Source organism: Haemaphysalis longicornis, unplaced genomic scaffold (genome assembly GCF_048455015.1).
Source record: "Haemaphysalis longicornis isolate Haplotype H1 unplaced genomic scaffold, Haemaphysalis longicornis Haplotype H1 scaffold_9, whole genome shotgun sequence".
NCBI lineage: Eukaryota > Metazoa > Arthropoda > Arachnida > Ixodida > Ixodidae > Haemaphysalis > Haemaphysalis longicornis.
In genome coordinates this window covers 147,707,388-147,730,295 of record NW_027526460.1, presented here as the reverse complement: position 1 = coordinate 147,730,295, position 22,908 = coordinate 147,707,388, and the positions used below count along the sequence as shown (strand labels likewise).

Here is a 22,908-nt window from a genome sequence, read left to right as displayed (position 1 = left end):
TCCGAAAACGGTACCGCGGTTGAACGGGCCGTTGCTTGGGGCGCTCGCCAGCTATTGCCGCTGCCGTTTTTTAGTGTGGTACAGTAATTAACCTTTATGGAAGAAAGGTGCTCACTTTTGTTGTCCCTGTACCTTTCTAGGAACGTTTTGTTGCTTATCAGACCCGTTTGAGCCATCGGGCAACGGCTACAAACAAAGTAGCGCTGTGTCGTCTGCTAGCGGCGCAGACGACACGAGGGGATGTGCGATGCGTTGGCGGCGCTCGGTCGGGCAGACTCTCCGTCTGTTTATGGTCGAGGCCGGCCTTTCATTTTCTGCGTGTTTTACGTTTCCGTGATGTTCCCCTACAGAAGCAAGGGGTATCTAATCGTCAGAAAAATAGTTATTGCGAGTGCTGTTGAATAGAGGTTGGACAGGCGCCGGGTAGCCGCGATGTCAAAACGAAGGACGGACACCTATTCCTTTGCTCCGGGATGTCACAGTGGTTACCCAGGTGCTCCCAAGGCGTCTTTGTTCGCCGCTCCAATGGACGATGAACTGCGCAAAAAGTGGGAACAAAATTGGGGAAGACTGGACAAACTCTTGACCATATCTTTAGTCGTCGGTGAGCGCCACTTTGGGCCCTAGTGCATATATATTGCGGGATTAAATCCACGTAATAAACGGCTGTGAAGTGCGACTTGCACGCGGGAAGCTGTCACTGGCTCCAGGTGCTGTACCTACCATCCTGCCTACTGTGCGTCGAATTCTGTACGGAGCATGCAGGCGGAAGCCACAAAAAAAAAAAGAAAGGCGGGCAAAAAAAAAAAAAAGAGTTCCAGTTTCGGCAGCCAGCAAGAAGCGACAAAGCTGAAGAGCCGAAAAAGATTAGGTGCGCCAGCCGCACCACGAGGCTTCTCTCTCTCCGCAGGGCTCATCAAATGAAGGCGCGGTTCTGTGGAATGGCATGCTTTCACAATTAGCCATCTTCAAGAAGTCAAGCTTCCTTCAAAGCTCTGGTGCCGGCTAAATTTTGCCGGCGATCAAAACGTTCTTTTCGCTACCACATCGATACGAAGAGAAGAAAAGCTAGAAGTTTTTCACGAGAAATCCGCGCTCTTCTATCCACATGACGACAAAGTGTCGGCGCAAACATTTTTTCGTAGTGTGTTATGCGGAAGCGGTGAAATAGCTAGATTCCCCAGCTGTTGCAAACAGTGTGCTGCAAGAAGCTGACAGCAGTTCGGCCTGCAAAGGGGCCATGACGGCTACGGCGTTTAGTGATGTATTGCACGTGCTAACGCCGCATTCAGCCCTAAGTGCCTGGGGAAAGCTTCCTCTAAAGGTAATTTGTTCATTGCAAACTTTGCTGCTGAAAAAATCAGCCGGGTGCTACTGGACGCGTGAATACTGGGTATAATTTGCTTCTGTAGAGGCAAATTCACGAGTAGGTTCATGCCGGGACTTTATTACAGTAAATACAAAAAAAGTAAATCCATTCGTAAAGAATTAAACATACCAGTTGTCCGCCGGCAGCACATCGAACGCGTACGCTCGTATCGATCATCTGCGCAGGTAGCAGACGACACCAAACAACACGATTTATAGCCGTTTCCCTACCGCTCAAACGGGCAGATTTGCAACAAACGTTCCTAGTCAAGGTACGGGGATGCCAGACGCGAGTAGCTTTTTTTTTGTAAAGGTTAATTACAACCCAACATCGGAACAACGACAGCCATAACAACTGCAGATCGCCTGAAGTACAGCGACTGCCGCGGCGGCGCCTTTCGAAGAGAGCGCAGCAGCGCCACCTGGTGTTTTCTACACAGAAGAGCACACCCCTTCCTCGCCGTTCGCGCCACTAGATCATTCTAGTTCACTATAACTAAAGGAAAATCTGGCGCTGCATTCGCGGGCCGCCGTGGGCGGCGCCATTGCAGCTAGCGACGTTCCTCGCCTCCTTGGCTCGGTTAGCCACATGGCTTCTATTTCGTCTTGAAGCCAAAATCAATAAAAACTGGCAACTTCGTTTTTTTCTTCATCTTGCATGAAACTTCTAGATATTCCCTGACAAATACATCATTCTGGAGGTTTAATTTTATGAGCGAATGCTCTTTATAAGCGACCCCAAACCATCCACCGCCGGCGGCGTCGGCGTCCGCAGTGCTCCTCTATATTTAAGAAAGAAACAGCATCTGGCGCCAGGTTTCGATCCGAGGACTTTGCGGGCCGCAGCCCGACGCTCTACCGAATAAGCCACGGACGCGACGCTGATATCGGTGTCAGAACGCGCCTTATATCTTTAACGCACTCAAACTACGTCGTCAGCGGCGTGCGTTGGCGACTCAGCGGCGTTATAGCGGCTTGATAACTGCGTGGTGTACACATGATACTACAAACCCGATGGAACAGATGGAAGAGAAGGCGGCGAGGCGGTGGGCTGCGAGGGCCGAGCGCAAGCGCCGCAAGCGGGCCGACAACCGTGCATTCGCACTTTCACATTCTCCCCCTCGGGGAAATGCGGGGGAATTTTTATAATAACAAAACAAATTCGATTAATCTTCTGCAGTAATATTGTTGCATTTCTGCAGCTGTAGGCAACTTTTGAGCCTGTTCATGAGCCATGCCAGGGACAAGGGAACGTGCCTGCCCGGTACATGACGGAACGCTCGCTGAAGCGCGGCTCCCCTAGACAGTGGCGCCAGATTTTCCTCTAGTGCATATGAGTATGAAACTCTATGCGTTCACCCACCGTCGTCATCTTCCCGTAGGCGTATTTCCAAACGCTTCGCTGCACAGAGCACCCACGTGACATGTCTGTTCTCGCGATGTAAAACGCTAATTCAATGTGGTCATTGGCTGCGCCCAAGCCTGAAGCGACGTAAAACATACCAAATCACCATTATTAACAAAAACAAAGCGTAGATTTGAGATTTAAAAAATATATATTTAGGAAAATATACGCAATTAAAAAAAAATAACCCACGAGATAAACCTGCTGGGGCTCGAACCCAAGGCGTCAGCGCCAGCACTCAGTGCTCTACGTCCAGGCTACAGAGCCAGAACGGTGGGTTTGTTTTAGCAGGAGCTTGAAAGAATAGCGCGCGCAGTGACATCACACATGTCACGTGCGTGCTCTGTGCAGCGAAGCGTTTGGAAACACGCTTCCCGTAGAGGAACCCTGAGTACCACACCCCCACTGCACATTCCTGGTCAGGCACCGCTGATGATGATTGTGGCAGGATGCCCCTAGGGATTGGCCAACCAAGAATCCACCACGAGATAGTTTCGCGTTCAACCATCGTCATCTTCCCGTAGGGGAACACTGAGTACAGTCAAACCCGACTATAACGAACCCGGATATGACGAATTATGCGATATTTTGAACATTAAAAGCTCAGTTACAAAAATACATGTGAAACATTTTCCTTATAACGAAGTTCGCATCTAATATATCGAACTCGGCGCGCCTTGAATTGCCGCCAAAATGCATGGTCTCGGAGCGGCGATTGAGATGTTGACTGGCTACGGTGGAGATTTTGAGCCTCCTATGGAGCGATGTTACTCTCGGCACTTTCCGTAACTGTTTCCGATGCGCCTGTTTCATGATTAAACCCTCCCAGAGAGCCAGTCTGGACCAGGATGGAAGCATCGATGAACTGTGACGAGAGCTCGCCAACGTTGCCGATGTTGTGCTAAGAGGAGTGCCCTTCGAGGATTGCCTGACTGTGGACGGTGACGTTGCCTTCACTGTGAGCCCCTGGGGCGCCGACACCGTTGGCGATGTCATGGCTACTGGCGCTGCTGGGAGCACCGAAGAGGCAGAGGATATCGCGAGTGAAAGCCGTCCGATGCCTAATGAAGCGCTTTCGGCAGTCAATGTACTCCACCAATATTGCTTCGATATTGAAGGACGCGGACTGCAATTGATGCAAATGGTGTCTAATGGAGAGAATGCTGTGCTAGTTGGCGCCGCCAAAATGACATTGAAATCAAGAATCACCGCTTTTTGGGAAAGTATGTAGTTACAGCGGAAAGTGGCTTTATTCCTTGAAATGAATAGATAGTTGTGTGTTTGGCAATAGCATACTTTATTATGTTCGTATCTGCATGCGGGGATGGCAGGACGAGGGGGCGTGAAGTTGGGGGGGGGGGGGGGTCCCGGGTGTTGCAAACTCGTAACAAAAAATTCGTTACAGGTGGGTTCGTCTATTTCGAACTATTGGATATATCGAACTAATTGCGGCGCATATTGCAGTTCGCTATAACCGGATTGGACTAGTATGCGAGGCATTCCTCCTCTCCTCTCCGACACTCCTCTCCTCTCCGGGATTCCTCCTCTCCTCTCCGAAGCTGCTCTCCTCTCCGGGATCGCGCAATGAATGGCAACACCTGCGGCTCCACGCGTGATAAAGCGAAGCAGCCTAGGGTTAGAGGCGCGACGGTAGCCGCTGCATACTCCGCTGGGGGTGCCACTGTAGCTCCGCGGTATAAATGATGCGCGCGCGCGCTCCGCTCCCCTCATTCTCCTCCCGCAACACCGCGATCGAACTGAAAACTAATGGGAACTTGAGTCAACCCCATGGCTGCTTCGCATACTACTCAGGGTTCCCCTACGGGATGATGGAGACATTTTTTGTTTGTATTTTGCGCGCACGCGTCACTTCCTCCCCCTTCGCTCGCTCCGGTTTCGTCTACTTCACCTCTGCCTGTCGACCATTGGCTGAGGGCTGGGCCGCGCAGTGACGTAGGGCGTCGGTGAGTCGGGCTTTGGCACCGTTGCTAGGACGCGCTTGCCAGTGGCCTACAATGGATGTGAAAAAATTACATCACTTCTCCACACCTCTCCCAACGGCCGGTAAGCAGCGGGGCCTCTCCTCAGCTTTCTTTCCTCCATGCCCAAAACCCTGGACTCTTAATAACGTCAGAGAGGAAAGAACAACACCGCCGACATTGGGTAATTAATGTGGTGTACAGACAAAAAGCGAAGAGCCGTGACCCTCACAGTATACATCCCCCCCAAAACCCCCAAAGCTGGCACTTGGTGCGCACGCACTTTTCCTAGGTGACATGAAGCCCACTCTGGTGATAGTGACCGGTGACCTAAATGAGAATGTCTCCAGATCAGACTACAAGAGGTCAACTAGTTGATGCAGCAATAGTTTGCACTTGGGTATGGGCGTAGACAGCTTAGTGATTCTTGGGCAATTCCCCACAAGTGCACGGTCCGTAAGTGGGTAAGAACCACGAATTGGCCTTTTAGGAAAATTGAGCTCGGTGTTGTGCACACGTTTATTTACGCACGCACGACACGAGCAATCCTGTCATGATAGGCGTACAGTCGTGAACAGATGAAATGCAAACGTGCAAATATGAACGGGACCAAACATATCGTGCAATTTCTTTCTATGCCAGTCAAACTGTCGCATCTCGTTATACAAGCAGCAAAGTTTGTAGGCGTGACCTTCCAAATATAGCAAAATGTCATGGTTATATGATTTCCACAAACCCGATTCTTTGATTTTGCGTGTTTACATTGGTATTTTCGTGTTCACTTTCATTTGTCAGTGACTGTATAGAGCTACGCTGTCAAAAGATATAATGGTTTGTGCATACAAGTTAGGCCACATAGAAAATATTAACAGACAGCGCAATACATTACATTGTTAGGTGCCCTAGCCTGAACTACACTTTGAGAAATGTATCTGGGAGAAGCCTGTGTACTTTAACCTCTTTTTTGGTTGTGTATTGTGCAGTAATTTAAACAATACATACCTGGGCGAAATAGTTTTGCTTGTTTATTCGCCCATCTGAAATACTATTAACTATTTATAAATGACAAGTCTATCATGGGGGCACAAAGAACACGTTGAATTTCGATTTTAACTAATGCGACAATTACAATGACAATAGGAGAAGCCAAAATTCGAAAAGCACCGCTTTATGGGCCACGGCGCGACAACGGCCTTTATTTGAGTTCTTTTACCAGCTATACAAAGTATGGTCATACTATAATTCTGCGAACACAATACGCTCACTGTGAGCTTGTTTCGTGAAACCAATACACCGTTTATATGATGGAATAAATTGACATCTCACGTGACACTGCGTTTGGTTTAAATTTCAATTATTGTAATCAGTACTTGTACTCTAAAAGCACAAAAAGATGGATTAGCTGCAAGCGAACTATCAAATGGACTCAGTAGTCTAACGAAAGCCGAGGAGGACGACAATCACTTGCGTGCAGAGACAGTCCGAACTCCTGGAGCGCACTGCGGGTTCGAGATTAAATATATAGCGGTTCACATCTAGATCAAGCAAAATCGAAGTCCCCAATATAGCAGCGGCTTCACTGAATTCGTTGTGTACAGCTTCGGCCACAGACCTCACAACCCGTTTTTCTTGAAAAAAGAGAACTAGAGCGTCACGAACGTTGCCGAACTTCCATTTTAGGTGGCGTAAATGTCGCGACATCTCCGGTATCGTCGTAGATCCAGGATACCTGACTGAGGATGCCTTGACGTTCTCCCGAAAGAGCATGGCACTCCAGTAGGCCGGACTCTCATCCGGACTTCGAAGTGATGGTTTCAGAACCTTGAGGCGTGTTGTTCTTAACACGCAGCTGTCGATGTTGTATAGGCTCGGCGGCCTCCGAAACGTCGTCCGGATGAAGGCGCTGCTGACGCAAAAGGCGAACTGAGCTCGTTCACCCGTAACTCGATGGCAGTACGACATCTGAGTGGAACATATCAAAAACGGTACAAGAATAATAAGAATGTATCGTTCCATGGACTAAGATGGAAACGAAACCACCATATTGTTGCGGGAATCATTGAAATATTATGCAGCGTCATCAATCGAACACATTTATAGGCAGAGTTGTCAATCTTACATTGGCTATTAACGCGCAACTGCTTGCGAGCTCAATTCCTTATTATTGCGCAAACATTAAAAAGCAAAATACCCAGAAATGTCAGCAGGGGAAGACCGCGAAACTCAATGGGGCTTCAACTCAAAAGAATACAACGCTGTGGCAGGTGAGTTGTTTCATTTGGGAGACACGCGTTGATGTAGACGTGTGAGTCATACGACTGTGCGTTTCCGCCAGGCGACAATCGGCTTTCGAGGTGTACTAAGGACTGTTTACGCGATTAGAGCCCAAAAGCATCGGGCTTTGATGGAGATGTTTTACTGCTAAACCTCGTGTATGTCATGCTCGCCACAAGAAGCTATAGCATACAATTTAGTGCGGGTTCGTAGCTTGTTAGTACTGTGTTCCATATTTAGACTTTCGCAATATGTCCACACATGGGTACTAGTCAATACCTGTAACACGGTTTTGAAGGTACACTTACGCGCTTGTGTGCTTTGAATGAGAAAGTATAAAGGCTTATCTTAGAAAACACTTACTGCAACATCCTGTTTATGTCATATTTGTTCCATTTTAACGCCATAATAGACCTTTGTAGTGTAACAGTACACAGTTCTCAGTGGTCTTCACACTGGCCCCATATTCATTTAATGGGATTTGCAATGACGATGACAGCACCAGTCCGAGCTTCGGGATAGGTTCACAAATTCCCACCGGGCCCAGAAGACAACATAACCCCCCCCCGCCCCCGGCAATCTTTCCTTCCCAGTTGAAGGGACTGTTCCGTGAATATGACAGATGCCGTTTACTCAATACCCATTGGTTAATTGTGGTGTCGTTTAACCAATACACATTTCTGACCCTGTGAAAGCTGTAGGGCATGGTCAAGTTGCTGAGCGTAGCTTTTTACCCTAATTTCCGCCATAACTTGTACGTTCCGCCATAACTTGAACTAAAACCAACCAAGGTTTGCCCTATTGCTTCAACAATGATATCATGTTAGCGGACTTAAGTGCCCTCGGTAACTTTTGCTGACAACACGCGAAGGTATACTACATGTGAGGCCATGTTCACAATTGAGCAAAAAAATTTGGCTTATTCTCAAAACAGGCACAAGTTAAAAATTTTGGCGTCTTCTGCGATAAGTACTACATAAAATTAATTATTATTTGAAGATTAGAATATACAACCCGTTTGTTTTCAGTTGTGGACATCGCCCTATCGGCAACGTTTCACCGTTTTTGCCTATTATTTCAGTAGGAGTGGGAATATGTACTTTACCGAATCGCATCATCCGCGTCATCAATTTCAGTCGAACCGTTCACAGTATGGTACGTAACTTTTTCACCGCGAAGCATTTACAACATATTTCGGCACTTTTCTTCGTTGTGGGTATGCAGTCTATGGGCCTTGCCAAAGCGCCAAAATCCACAAAGCATTACTACCACGGTTATTGCTATTGCTCTACAAACCGCCACTACCACTAGAAACACTACAAATACGACCACTGGTACTATTCTCCTCCCACTACAATTAACATTTCTACGGGTACAAATAATAAAGCCACTACTAATACTGTTACTATGCGTGTTGCTAATGTTACCTCTATGACTACTACCACTGCTCATTCTACCTCTACTACAGCTCCTGTTGTTGCTAGCACTGACAGGACCACTAACAGCTACGACAGGAGTATTACTTCCTTAAACATTTACTGTAAAAATTTGTTAGGGAACAAGGAGTTCCGCTGGCTCATGATAACAACGTGTGGAAGTCATTCGAACATGCCTTACCACGCTCTCTGGCATCTAACAGCTATTATTACTAGTGCCCCTCGTGCTACTGTTTATTATGAACAGTATTGTTATCGCCATTCTCATAATGGTCAGCACTCGTTTACAAACGTTTCACGATTTCTCACCTAATTACAACGAAGTAGGAGTGCAATTTTATTCCAATTCCAATTCTAATAGCACGAGCTACGTAATGACTATACAAACACAAACCACCTTTGTGCCCCGGTATACGCTGCTTTGGTGAGCGTGGTGGGATTTTATACTGTCTTCCAAATCTTATTTTTGGACCAAAATGGTAATATTCAGACGCTCACAAGGAACTCTCACTGTGTTACCTAGCTATGTGCTGTGACGGTTGCAGTCACGAGGGAAGCTGCATTGGAGAATATAGAAACGCACAGGAATATTAGAACCCATAATGTACATAGTGTCACACACAATGGTAATGTCTTATACACAAATGAATGTGTCCCTGCGTAGACCTTTAGAGTCTCAGCCCTTACGTGTTTCAGAGAACAGGCCACATAAACTACATTGTTAGTTGCTGCGTTAAAAGCGTTGAGTACTGCACGAGAATACTGTCAGCCACTACCTTTGAGGCGGCAACCAGGAGTACCTGGGCCCCGGTGGCCGCCTTCGCCAGCTTGATGCCTTGTTCTTGTAGTACAGTGCTTGCCGGGTGAGCAAAACGGCCTCCAATTGCTCAGTGCTAGTGATGGCTGTGTACGCGTTTAATGTTGAACGTTTTTAGGGCAACCGTACATAAGTTGCTTTAGGGAAGACGGAAATTCCAAACTATTTGCATGTTCCTGAGCATATGTCTGCAAACTTGCGGTGAAACACGGCTAAGGGCGGACAGAATCGACATCGACTTAACGAAAGGTGTGCAGCTGCATAAATGAGAAGGCCCGGTCTATAATGTTGTGCTTTATCTCGGTTGTGCTTTATCCATATCCGTGCTCATTGTTTCAAGATCGTCCTCGTAGGTCGGTGAGGTTGCGTAACCTCGGCCGTCTCTTGAGCTAGTTCGTTTCCCGGAAGGGAAGGGTGGGCCAGTGTACAAACCAGGCGAACGCGTCAACGTTGGTCGCTAGAGAAGCTACGGAAGATATTAGCTGCTTGGTTTCAAACCCGTTCTGCTGTGTAGTTCAAACTAGGTGTCTTTGAGTTGGACACAATGACTGTAGCGGATGTCGATTCGATAGAGAAAGCAATGACTGCTTTTTTCCCCCTGTTTCTGTATTTGGACTTGTCAGATTCTGGATGTCAGGATGTGAGATCCTGAACAACATCAGGATCTGACATCAGAACTAAGTATGCCAGATCCGGAAGCTGTTGCGTCTCCATGTGAGTTGATACCGACTGCAGGCGCATCTGGTACGTCGTGATATTCTGCGTCATCTACCTAGCCGAGAGCAGCATTGCTGGCGTATGGTTCGTGAAGGGCCTTAGCGCGCGTGGTACGCCGGTTCTTGCGATATTTAAGGTGTATGTTCAGAGGACGGTGGGGCACGTGGACGTTTTGAGTCATGTTGCGGTCTATGGGGATTTCAGGGCCAAGGTGGATTGCGAAGATGATGCCAAGAGAGGCTCGAATAGTTTTTCCAGTAGCGCTGTTGGCCAACCTGTGGAATTAAGCAGTTCGCTGTGCTTCGACGAGCTCATCTGGAGTGTTCAGTACGCCCACAGCCATGAGGAGGTCTATTGAGGTTGACATAGGATTGAATGCAATACAGAACTTCGCTGAGGCCGTTGTGTATTCATGTGTTTTACCGTTTTTTCCCCACCAGATTTGTTGTGCACCTTATTTTTATTCTTTCGCGGGTGCAGGGCTACACTCCTATATTCTCAACCCTTCATCTGTGCGTTGCAGTGTTTGTTACTTGGTCTTTTGTTATGCTCATTATTTTAACAGGAAAGTGTTTGATGGCCGGGTACACAAAGATCGGACTGGTGTCATTTCCGTCACAGAAATGACGTCGTCAGAAAACGTTCATTGACGCGGATTACCCCGGATTCGAGCCACGAACTCTCTTCCCGCAACGGGAGCTACACAGCCTCTGCCCACTGCGCTACGAATTCAAGCGCCAGTAGGCCTACGAACGCGCCTTATATCTTTCCCACTACTTTATTCAGATGCCGTCTCGGAGATGCTGCCGTCTAGGAGAAGTAAAGAGTAGTAGTTCATCATGACACTAATGTGCGCCGACAGTTGGCGCCTCGATGCCAGTGTCTTCGTGTACGTGGAACGCGGGTGCATTGAGGCATTCGCCACCACCTACTGCTTTCGGTTTCGGTTTCAGCTCCGTTTCGTTCGTAGGGTTTTCATGGGGCTGTGGTTTCAGTCGGATTTACGCAATGTTCCGGCGCGTGCAATCCAATGTCTAACGTTGATGCGTCTAACGGTGCCATATCGACGTAATATAAATAGCGGTGTGCAATTTCATATGGATGCACAATTAATGCTTATGTGAAGGCAAATTTCGCTTTCGTCTTTTACTGATTCCTATGAAAGAGGCATCAACCACACTTATTTATTTTTACACTTACGCGTGCATAAGGCTTCACGAGTATGTAGTCTCCACCTCAACCTTTCCTCTGTGCGGTGCAGGTTTGTTATTTGGTCTTTCCTCGGGTATACGACATGTGTAAAGATGTACTGCCAGTTTTGAAATGATGGGTTATCGCGCGTATTTTATCTATTTTCTGTAATTGTTCAGTAACAGCTTCTAAAGGGCTTCCAAACTGTAAAGAGAGCCAAGAACGTGTCAGGCTCCTGGCCCTTTGCCTCGACCGCCTCTTTCACTTGAGAACGAAACAAATAAACTTCAAACTTCAAACATAGGAATGCCTATCGCAAGCTTGGTTGCCTTTCAAATGATGCATTGGACATCGTCGATCTTCATTTTATTCATCCTTAGAAAAAGGCAACTTGTGTGATTCTATTTATTATGAATGTTTAAGCAATCGCATAAAATTGGCTTCTTTGAGACCATGGTGTTGGCGACTCTGGCGATGAATTTTCCGATTTGTTCGGCGCTTGGCTGTAGGGCACGATGGTTCTCTTCTCTTGGATACGTAAGTCTATGATCCGTGTACAGCACTTTCAGTGTATCTCATTTCCTTGCAAGTGGATTTTGATATTTTGGTTATTCTTGTGGCGTCACCCTGCGCTTGTTAAAGGGTATTTTCAGATTTCTGAGCAGCGTGCTTAATTGAGAACACGGGTCACTGCTTACTGTATTAAATCTTTGATATCGCCATCGCTGTCCCTAGTGGTCCAAAAATTAATGTTGTCTACGTAAAAGCGGTCTTAATACCTCGCATTTGGTTGAGAGGCAGAGACAACTTCATCTTTGCCACATTGAACAGAAATGAAGAGAAGACGAAACCATGTGGGGTGAAGCGACTGCCAAGGTTTGCGATGCCAGGCATACCTTGCCAACTACGAGCGTGGCACTACGGTCACTGAGAAAGTCTGCAAGTTAGTTGTATATTTTGACACCTTTTCTAAGTTCACTCAGATAAGGAAGGATGGCTCAGGGAATGTCACGATCAGAACCTTGGTGAAGTCGAAAACAATGATGACTCGGGTTTCGAATGGTGAGACGTTGAGATTGTCCAGGACCTGGTGCTGGAGTTGCGGAATCGCATCCTGTGTCGGCAGGTTACTGTCGAGGATGATTTGTAAGGTTTCCTAAGAGGGAGGAACGTTACCTCTGTCCAAAATTCTGTTCCTGTAGGTAGCCAACTCTGCTACCTACAGGAGTCTAGGTTAGTGCAGTCTGGGCTGGTGCATGTGCAGTATAGGTTAGCAAGGGTAGTGTGTGTGATACCGTCTGGCCCTAGGCCCGACCTGGTTTGTAGCCTGATGATAGCCCCCAGTATTTCCGCCGGTGTTAGCATCCCGTACGATTCAACGTTTTTTACCCCCGTGTAGAAGGAACGCGTTTCAGAAGAGGCGTACTGAAAGTAAAATTTCTTCAGGTCTCGGTAAAGGGACGGCTCATCTCCGGAATATCTTACAAAAAGAGTTATAGAGATGTTGCGTACAATCGTGCTTCCCCTGCCAGGAATGGGCAGCGGAGAGCGCTCCATGTTTTTGGTGTGTTTATCTGATTGACCATGCGGTCGCCTCCGGTGTTTCATTTCTGGTTGGTGAGATATGTCACATGTGCCTCGATTTTCTCACTCAGGCGAGCCAGGCCACGACGAATAGAACGGTTGCGCTTTTGCTTCGGAAGGCTTTCATTCGCGTCCCACTTGTGAAGGAGGCGGGAGCGGACCTGCCATAAGTTAGATTCCTCTGACACCACTTGTGTGGCCAGTTCCCTGTGTTCTTCAATGACTTGGACTCATGCATCAAGATCGTCAACGTCTGTAGTAGCTGTCGGCGCTACGATAGTGAGAAACTGAGCAGGCGTCACTCTCGCAAACACTGCGTGAATGCCTGTCAACCCAGCATTGAAAGGTGTACACTGCGCGCGCGAAAGAAATAAAATATTTTGCCTTTGGCGCCTTCCTTCTGTGCGGATGGGTGGTTGCTTATTTCATTGCGTTATTTATGTCGTATGAATCTACCGGTTTTATCATACGTGTGACATGAAGCTGTGTTGCAACAGCACAGTGAAGCAGTCTTACCCGCCCTTGGTATTCTGATGCGGTAAATGTTCATGGCATAGCAGCGGGAAAGCCCACCTTCCTCGTGTAGCGGCGAGGCTTGCGATTGACGCAGATGAGACGTCCGAGAGTCTCTTGCGCTAGGGCAGCGCTGGCCTGTGTGCCGACAACCCACGGTGACGATTCACACTGGAACTGTACGCCTGGTGTCTCGAACAATACCAGGACGCAAAGGCCGCCCGTTGGCGACCCCGTATGCCCCCAAATGGGGCCTCGCACGTCGATCTGAACGACACTGCTGTCCTCGGGAAAACAACTGGCGACGCTATCTGCCTCTGAAAATAAGAGCAAGATAGTAATGCCCTTCTTTTTACACCAAAACCTGATAATCCGCAAACAACTAACATTAACGATATGCAGGTAATCATAGAAGCTAATTAACTCGAGAGGCTGAAATGTATAACTGGCTGCTTGAATATATAGAGACGGCTTGAATCTTGATGCAAACCATTGAGATCAACAAAGGGAACCACGACGTTGAATTCTCACAACATCTTAAGGAGCGAAAGTGTCCAGTAGTTCACTGCCTTTGACTCGTGAGAGCGACTGTACTCTGCCGTTATTCACTGCTTGAGTCACGGCGTAATTTTACGACATTTGTTCTTTTCCCAGCTTCCCAGACTACTTCGCGCGCATAACGAGAACAAACAAGAACGAATAAATGACAGGGGATATAACCGGTTAACATTCTAAACATTACGCTGTGATAAATAATTAGTAAGTATAAAGAATACCAGCGCTCAATTTTCGCACAGAGTCTCTTTTTTCACTTAAATAAAAAACATTTGGCACTTCAATGTCCGGTCTGAAATGTCAGCTCTGTTGAATAGTTGGCGTTTCGGGTTTGGTTCTGCTGTCTGTTCAGATCCGCCTTGTTTGTACCAGTTTTGTGAGCGGCAGATCAACCCGAATTTCACACTGCCGGGCAACGCCCTTGGAATCGGGGAACAAAACAATATACGTAATCATCTGCAGCTGTTGTTATCAAAAAACCGTTTGGCTTTCACTACCAATTCCAGCAACAGTGTTTTGATGAATTCTTGAGGCTGGATTCGCAAGCTATTTCTGTAGGCATGTTAACTGATGCTGATTGAGTGCGTGCTTTTGTTTTGGCTACGACATGATCAGCCCTGACTGCCATCTTTACTCTGTGGAGCATGATAATTGCAATTTCAGCGTAATCTGCTAAAATAAAACCAGACGACCGATGGGAGCGCTACTATGCAAAAACGCAGCAGCAGCAGCGAATGAACTGAGCTTTGTTACAACTATTATATGGAGCAGGCAGCGGAATGTTTAAAAACTTCACCGTTAGACCAGTCGGTCCCTCTGTCACGTGACGCCACCCGAGGTTTGCTGTTTCGTTTTCTTCAATACGGTAGGCGACTGCAACGTTGCGCAGTGAAGTCGTGCAGTGAACAAGCAATAACATAACTCTAGATTTGCTGCCGATATACAAATATCTAGCACAAGCTTCAGGCAAGCACTAACATTTCCTGATATAATGAAAACAAACCGATCACTTCACTAATTCGTACTCTTTATGAGTATTTAAACACAAAAACACAATGAGCAATAAATACAAATTACAAAACCATTTAAACACAAACACCTATTTTCAGGGTGACACAATTAGAAAAACTGAAAGGTGGGCTGGTTGGTAAAGCATGTCTTACGAATGTCCCGCCCGTTTGCGCGGTGTTTTTTCTAGGACACAATTAGGTTAGCTTATCATAAATGAGCACTGAAAATCTACTGCTTGAGTGTCATACAGAAACTAAGTCACAGTGTCGAAGTGATGAAGCTTAGCCTATCGTTACAGCGCTGCAGTTCGGGACCTCAGCGTGACGGGGTAGGCCAAGATTGCTCAGCTGATGGTCACATGCATACCTTTGGCTCTCATTCTGCGTCCTCAGGGTCGAATTTCTAACCTCGAGTGTATCACATGCTACGTTCAGTATGCAAAGTTAGGTGTCGTGCAGTCCGTATCCTTTGCAAGGATTACGCTGATTATGACACATGAATAATCGCTGCGCACGTTAAAGATCCCCAGGTGGTCAAAATTAATCCGGAGCCCTCCACTACGGCGCGCCTCATCGCCTGCGTTGCGTCGGCGCGTTAAACCCTACAATCAATCAATCAATCAATCAATCAATGAATAATCGCTATCTACACGGTTCTGACTTATTCCCAATTATTCGCTACAGAGTACGACCTCTGTTTCGTGCCTCGACTGCAACGCAGTAAGCTAGTAAATTTTCGAAAATCATTCTGGCACGCCCCTACCATTAAACCCTTCATTGGGAAGTGGAAAACTGGTATCTTGGTTTAAAAAATAATTTCAGGTGTAAGCCCTCCAGAAGATAATTTGGGCTTGTGATGTACGACTTTTGTAAGGAGAGGTTACAAATGCACCTAAGCCTGAAGGCTTACTTTATAAATATATTGCATGTAATTGATCTTCACGCGCAATTTAGAGTGGTCAGAAAGTGCAAAAACATTGAAACTAGCAACATATATCTTTTACCATTTCAAATTCTACGGCCTGCGTTTACACTCACCATAACGCTTGTCAGAGCAGAAAACGATGGCCAGCTTTGGACGCCTACCCGCTCGACGTGCAATGCACAAGCGCCATTGGAGGTCATCCACGAGGCCCACGTTCAAAAATGGAGCCTTGATATCCTATGAAAAAAACGGAGCGGTTTAATGTCTCTCGTATTTATCATGCTCATGATGATTTTGAACTGCTACAAAGGCGAGAGAAAAAGAACACCTTCGAGTCTTGCTGCCTATAATTAAGCCAGAAGTTATTTGAAATCCGCTGACGAGGTTTCGCTCCACATACTAATGCAGTTCGCCGAACTGAACTAAGTAAAATGGCTGGTGTAAATGTTCATAAGTGTTATAAGGGGTTACCCACTATCCTAACTTTTCGTCTAGCTTTTGCGAAGGTACGATTCACCAATGAATCTTAGGGAAGTTACTAGCGGACATGCTGCCGATATCATACCGTATACCAAAGCATGGAACAACGCAGAATCAACAGAAGACGTAGAAATAGCATGGTATCATATTGGATAAACCGGAAGATGTTTAAGTGCAACTGCGAACGATCTTGACCTGCAGAAAACGAGGCCTTACTTGAAAGGTAGCAGTGATCCTTAAGGCAGCTTCAAACGATTCGTAGAACAGCTGTCGGTAATTCAAGACATTTTTTTTAAATGAACCTACATGGTCGATTCAAAGAGAAGAACGAAAATGCTGCAACGCATGCGTAAGGGACATTTAGGCGCAAACACGTGCAAAGAAAGCTCATGACGGTTGGTGTTCTGTCCCCGGCTAGACGCCGATTTCGACACTATATTTGAAGGTATGCGTTGTATAGGACGGAAGTGCGTGTACAAGCAAAAAGCGAGTTGTACACGCTAAGACTAGTGCCGAACTACGCTTGGTTAAGAGCTGGGGGTTCATATCTTTCAACACAGTAGGAACGTATATCCGTGCGTGGTCGATGCCTTGTCCAACTTAGAAGTTGAACGATTCGGTAATACTCGGCATGCACTCCGCTTGACAGACTTACATGCATAATCGCGTCACTCATTTAGAAGTATGATACAGCCACCGCAACCTGCGTTTCCCATCACGAGTTTGGTCTTTTGTTATTCAGGTAAAACTTCGGACATGTGACGTCCTGCTCTGGATTTCTGCAGTACAACAGACTTGACGAAGAATGCATCAACGTCGTCAAACGGATACTGAAGAGAACTAAAAATCTGCTCGTGAATTTTGTCCGAACACTCTTTGTTGCCGATCGACTCCGCTGGAGGATGGGAACTGTTGCTGGGTGCTGAGATACTGGGAAATGAATACTGGGCAACCAGCTACCATACTTCTCGCTACCCCCGAAGTGCGTTTTTTTTTCAAGCTCAAAGTTAAAGGTGTTTACTGCACAACGAAAGACGAGCGACAGTAAGGATGCACAAGGGCAAAGCACTATGGCACCGCGCTTGGTCCTTGTGCATCCTTACTGTTCCTCGTCCTTTGTTGCGCTGTAAAGCCCTTTGGCCATGGCTGACCAACTAGCCTGACATCGAACCTTATTAAACTTTCAAGCTCAAGCAACCTGATCCCAGTAAGGAGACCCTGAGAGACTTTCACGATGGGAAAGTTCTCAGGGTTCTAGAAAAGGTCTACAATAGAAATTGAACATGGTAAGAATGGCAGCGCTGAGGTCGTACAGCGTTGTTACTGAACATAGCCAACTCTTTGACGCAACCCTAAACACTTGCCCCCTACGGTGGTAGCTGTTCGGGTAGACTACGCTCGAAAGCAATGGGCCTGAGAGAATTGGTCATGGAAGCAGAATCGCTCTATGTGCCCCAGAGCAGAATCGCTCTCTGTGTGTACGACCATTCAACCCACACTGCAGGCCCGATGACTATCCGCTCGAGTCACCCGCCTACCAATTCTCCCTTATTACGAGCAGAATTTCAACCAAATGAATTCCATATGAGCACTGAACTTCTGTGGAAGATCTACCTTGCACGCTGCGCCCTCACGTCTTTGAATAATAGCAACACAAAATATCGCAGTGACCACCGCGAATGTTGTCCACACAGCAGTATAAGTGCGGATCTACGATAAAGGCTGTTTCCCGTTCTTTTGAAAGTGATACATACCTGGAAGCTAGACGTATAGCATAGCCTCAATACGTGCGTTGACGCCCCTCACAAAACTCAGCCTGACAACGGCTAGCATATTACTAAAATGATCGGCAAGAAACGAACAAAATACCGATGCATGTCTTCGAGCTTACAACGAGCTTTCCGCAGAAATAAAGATAGAATAAATATCTATATACATGATGGTGCATGCACCGGTCTTGCACTCATCGGTGCTTGATAATAAGGAAACCTGCCCTGTGGGGGACGTACTTTGGCCCGGGGTGCCCTTGTCCTTGCTGGCTGCTCAAGTCCTCTAAGTCAGCATGGGCTGGGTCGAGGTTTCCGATCAGCTCAACCGACAGCGGCGTAAGATTGTTTACCTATTATTAGACAATTATCTGAATTTCTGCGTATTTTTCTGGCCCGAGAAAAACAATGCTGCACGAAAATTGCGAACTGTCAGTATACCTCAGGTCACTAGCTAAGAATGTTACGCATTAAACATGATAAAAAACGGAGTCTACGGAAGTTTGAGCATACGGACGCGTGTGCTGGAAGAATTAGAAGTAGAGTGTCTCTCCACTGGCAGTAACCCTCTCTGTGTTTTCATTTGCGCAGCCCTATCTTGCTTTCTGTGGCACCAATGGCACTAACACATGATCATGGCTCGCATTGACTAAATTTGTTGGCGATCCCAATTACACTTTTTTTTCAACAAGTTGTTACATGATTTCAAAAGTGCACAAAAAGATAAAAAAATAACATGGCCAATCCTTCTACTGGGCTCATGTAAGCCTGCTTCTATTTTCATGTTCCCATCTTGGCCTTCAGATATTTCAAAGTAAAATACATAGCATACAAGCCCAACGTTTAGCTTTCATGCTGAAAAACTTAAGCGTTTGTTTTATTTCAATTCTGCTTGAATTGCCTGTTCTTCGTTTTCATGATAATGAAATGTAGCAGCATGGCCACGGTCCTCGGTAATTTTACTTCAATAGAAGACACTTGTCCTTCATCTGAATTTCCAGTCGCGTCTCTTCAGATTTAATTTACGTTATATATTTTTTTGTTTATCCTACTTATACTTATCCTTCGTAATCCGATGATGAACTGTAAGTGGTAGCTGACGCCCCTTCAAGTTGCTGCCATTGATTCTGGTCATGGAGGGCGCTTTTATGATTCTTGCGACAAACAAAAACTCCGGTGTGTCGAGATTTCACCGCAACTTAAAGGGACCATGCAGTCAAAACCACCTTCTGCTCATACCCGCCGCGGTGGCTCAGTGGCTAAGGCGTTGCGCTGCTGAGCACGAGGTCGCGGGTTCGATTCCCGGCCGCGGCGGCTGCTTTTTTGATGGAGGCGAAAAGCAAAAATGCCCGTGTGTACGAGATTTCGGCGCACGTTAACGATCCCCAGGTGGTCAAAATTAATCCGGAGCCCTCCACTGCGGCGCGCCTCATCGCCTGCGTTGCGTCGGCGCGTTAAACCGTACAATCAATCAATCAACTTTCTGCTCATTATAAAGACTGCATCGTCAGAATCATACTGACACCACTTTTAACGTAAACTTTGCTAAAATAACCTCTATAATTATAAAAAAGGGAATGGCCATGCGACCCACCAGCTCATTTCCCGCAACAGAACCTATGATGTAACATGTGGCAACTCTGCGATTGGCTGGGGTCGGGAAAATCAAACGCAAATTAGGCGGGACTTATAAACTTGCCGCACAAGCTATTTGCGCTTAAATTAAGGGCACATTATTTTTAGAGCAGTAAGAATGGTGGGGTAAATGGTGGAAAGTATGAAAGTACTAGTAAAAATAGAAGTACCGATGCACACTGCTGTTGGTACTACGCGCACTGCGCTTGTTTTTGCTACACAGCGCTGCGGCACTGTGGGGTTGCCTCAGACAACGCTGGCCGATTGGCGTAGGCGACGGTGCCTACTTGACCATATTTGTCGATTGATTGATTGATTGATTGATTGATTGATTGATTGATTGATTGATTGATTGATTGATTGATTGATTGATTGATTGTAGGGTTTAACGCACCGACGCAACGCAGGCGATGAGGCGCGCCGTAGTGGAGGGCTCCGGATTAATTTTGACCACCTGGGGATCTTTAACGTGCGCCGAAATCTCGTACACACGGGCGTTTTTGCTTTTCGCCTCCATCAGAAAAGCGGCCGCCGCGGCCGGGAATCGAACCCGCGACCTCGTGCTCAGCAGCGCAACGCCTTAGCCACTGAGCCACCGCGGCGGGTATTTGTCGAATGAACACCATGTTTCAGGAAACGAATATTTTATACCTTAACAAAAACAAGCCAGGTACAAATAGGGTCAAAAACACATCAAAGGGAGGAAACGGTCCTTCACGGTATGGTGCCGCCATCTAGATTAACTAGCCGTAAACAAGGCTCCACATTCGGCTGCAGAGCGGTTCCTGTGATTTAATTGCAGACGCCACAAAAACAAACGATTTGGCGGGAGAATGACAATTTTAACTTAAATTGATTAATTTCTCTGCGAATAATGCGTCGTTTGCTTCCAGAAAGGCGGTGGGGGCACTATAAAACACGGAATGCTTGGAATAAAAGAAACTTGTATTTTGTCTGCATGGCGCCTTTAGAGGTATCCATGTGGTCTTAATGTGTTTTTCTTCACTACACCAATCATCATCATGACCTTGGTCCAGCTTCGGCGCACACACAATAAAATTCCAAATATATCAAAAGTTGTTGAAAGGTGACAAAAATAATGTATTTATTAAATCGTTTATGTTTATTTATTGATTTACTTATTGATTTATTGACGGGCATAGGGTTACAGCATCATCCCTGCGTCAGTTGTTACGTATAGGATCCCTTAGCGTCAGCTTTTGGGAAACATTTTTTACAGCAGTGCGTCATGGCACCACGCGTGCGGCGATACCAAGCACACCCACCAAAATGAACCTTTCGTCATTGTTGTCCCCAGCACGATATCAAATTTTGGCGCAGTCTGTAGCTTATCAACATAGGGCAGATCTGTGCACGCATTTACTGGAAAGTGTGGATACCAGACATGGCTACGGCAAGTCACATTGCTCAAGGCAACGGGAAGCCGCGTCAAACATGCAAGATAAGTGCACTAGTGAATCTAAACCACCGGACCATGGCGCTGTCGTCAACAAGAAAAGAATACTTGCCCCATATTCCGAAAAGCAATGCTGTATGTAGTGAGGGAAGCTTTCTCCCTGATTAGGAGGAAATTGCTCACGAGAAGCAGGGTTTGAGGCGTGCATTTCGGTCTTGATATCCCACAACCATTTACCAATCTTCTCTGCAAGCCATTGGTACAGCGTACCCTCATGTGACCCCGATACCTGGAGGAGTGCGAAGAACCGGAGCTTCTTCTTAAGGAGTTGAAGTGCGATCTGCTCCCACAGCAGATCGTAACGGGCGCAGCTGAAGAGGTCCTCGACGGAAAGGAAGTCAAGGACAGAGCGCACCACCGTGGAGCAGTTCAGTGCTGCCTCGGCTGCTGCGCCCATCCTTGTCCCACTTTCTCCTCCTCGTCCTCATGTAGGAGCACCGCGACCATATCCGGATTGGACAAGCCGCAGCGAAATGCACGAGCGCAATCGCTATCTGCCTCCAACGAATAATTTCTTTGGAGGCAGGTCCCAAAATTTAAGGTCCCAAAAGTAACATAGCGAAACGAACACAGACAGAGACACACTGGGGCAGGCGATCATAGGACGTGTCTTGTTCTTGTTTGTTGGTTTATTTGCTTGACTGTAAAAGACGGTGTCCTCGTGTTCATGACATCTCTCTCGTACTGCCTTAACTGCGCTTACCCTTGTAGGCGGCCGATGAAATCTGGGGTGCGGCAATGGCTGCAAAGCCTGCGGCAAAGCCTACATGGTTCCGCAAACCACATAGCTGCTTCGTGAAACTGCATCGATGGTGATGATGGAGCATTGCCGATGGTGATTATCCGCCCCCACTAATGTGAAGAACGTGATGAAATAACTGGCTCACTAAAGGCGCGCGGCATATGATTGAAACAGCAGAATATGAAAGAAAATATTGCAGCATAAGGAGTTGCCTACACATACACACAAAAATTAACAGTGTGCAATCACCCAGACGCGATGTTGCACAATGTGCACGTATGTGTGCGTAGTCGCAGAAGTGTCGGTGGGCAGCTTATGGTCAAACTAGAATGAGCGAAATGATGGCAGTCGATAATGATGTTGAGGGAGCGTACGGTGCAACAAGGAGCCTTGGGTGGCCTGAACTGGGCGCTCCGTCGCGCCCACGGATGGGCCCTTAAAACTTCTTGAACAAGGGAGAATGCCTGTAAAACACAGCGGACTCAACCGGGCTCTTAGCTTATATGGGCGTGCTAACAAGCCTCGGTGGCAAAAACCAGCGCGGGCACGGTTAGTACGCCATACCCAAGCCCGTGACCGGCGGCAGAGGACTAGCTGCTGCGAGTTATCGACGCTCGAGGCGGTTTCTTTAGGCGAGTGTACAGTGCCGATGGCAACATGCGTAGGACTCTGGTGCGTCTTTGCTTTGAATGTATCATAAGGCGCTGGTTGTTTTTGTAGGGAGCCGTGACAAATCCGCATGCGTAGGGATTTTGTCAACAAAATACCTGTTTTGATGTCTCGCTGGTAACGGCAAAACAAGGTAGGGGGAAGACTCCTGTGACATTCTTGGGTGCTGCTTGCAATGACAGTGGCGATAAAGATGACGTACGGCGCCTGCTGAATCAGGCAATGACAGCTGCAGTTTTGTTCAACGAGAAGTTGGGGAGTCGCTACCCTCTTCATCGGTACCCATGCCCTCCACAAGTGCTTGTTTGTGAGGCTGTGTGCTTTACTGCACTTGCAGGTACTGGTGAGTAATGGGTGCCATGACA

At 47.0% G+C, this 22,908-nt stretch overlaps 2 protein-coding genes across 2 annotated transcripts; both read right to left on the bottom strand.

Annotated features, from left to right (window-relative positions):
- Positions 1-6,092: 6,092 nt before the first annotated feature.
- On the bottom strand, positions 6,093-6,768 carry LOC144153484 (uncharacterized). Its single transcript, XM_077685127.1, has one exon. The coding sequence runs from the start codon at positions 6,766-6,768 to the stop codon at positions 6,187-6,189; it is 582 nt and encodes a 193-aa protein (XP_077541253.1). The 3' UTR covers positions 6,093-6,186.
- Positions 6,769-12,166: 5,398 nt separating this feature from the next.
- On the bottom strand, positions 12,167-21,529 carry LOC144153483 (uncharacterized). Its single transcript, XM_077685125.1, has 4 exons — positions 21,362-21,529; positions 15,888-16,011; positions 13,345-13,601; positions 12,167-12,280 (listed from the first exon to the last, which is right to left on the bottom strand). Exons 1-4 carry the CDS (start codon positions 21,527-21,529, stop codon positions 12,167-12,169), a joined length of 663 nt encoding a protein of 220 aa, XP_077541251.1.
- Positions 21,530-22,908: the final 1,379 nt, after the last annotated feature.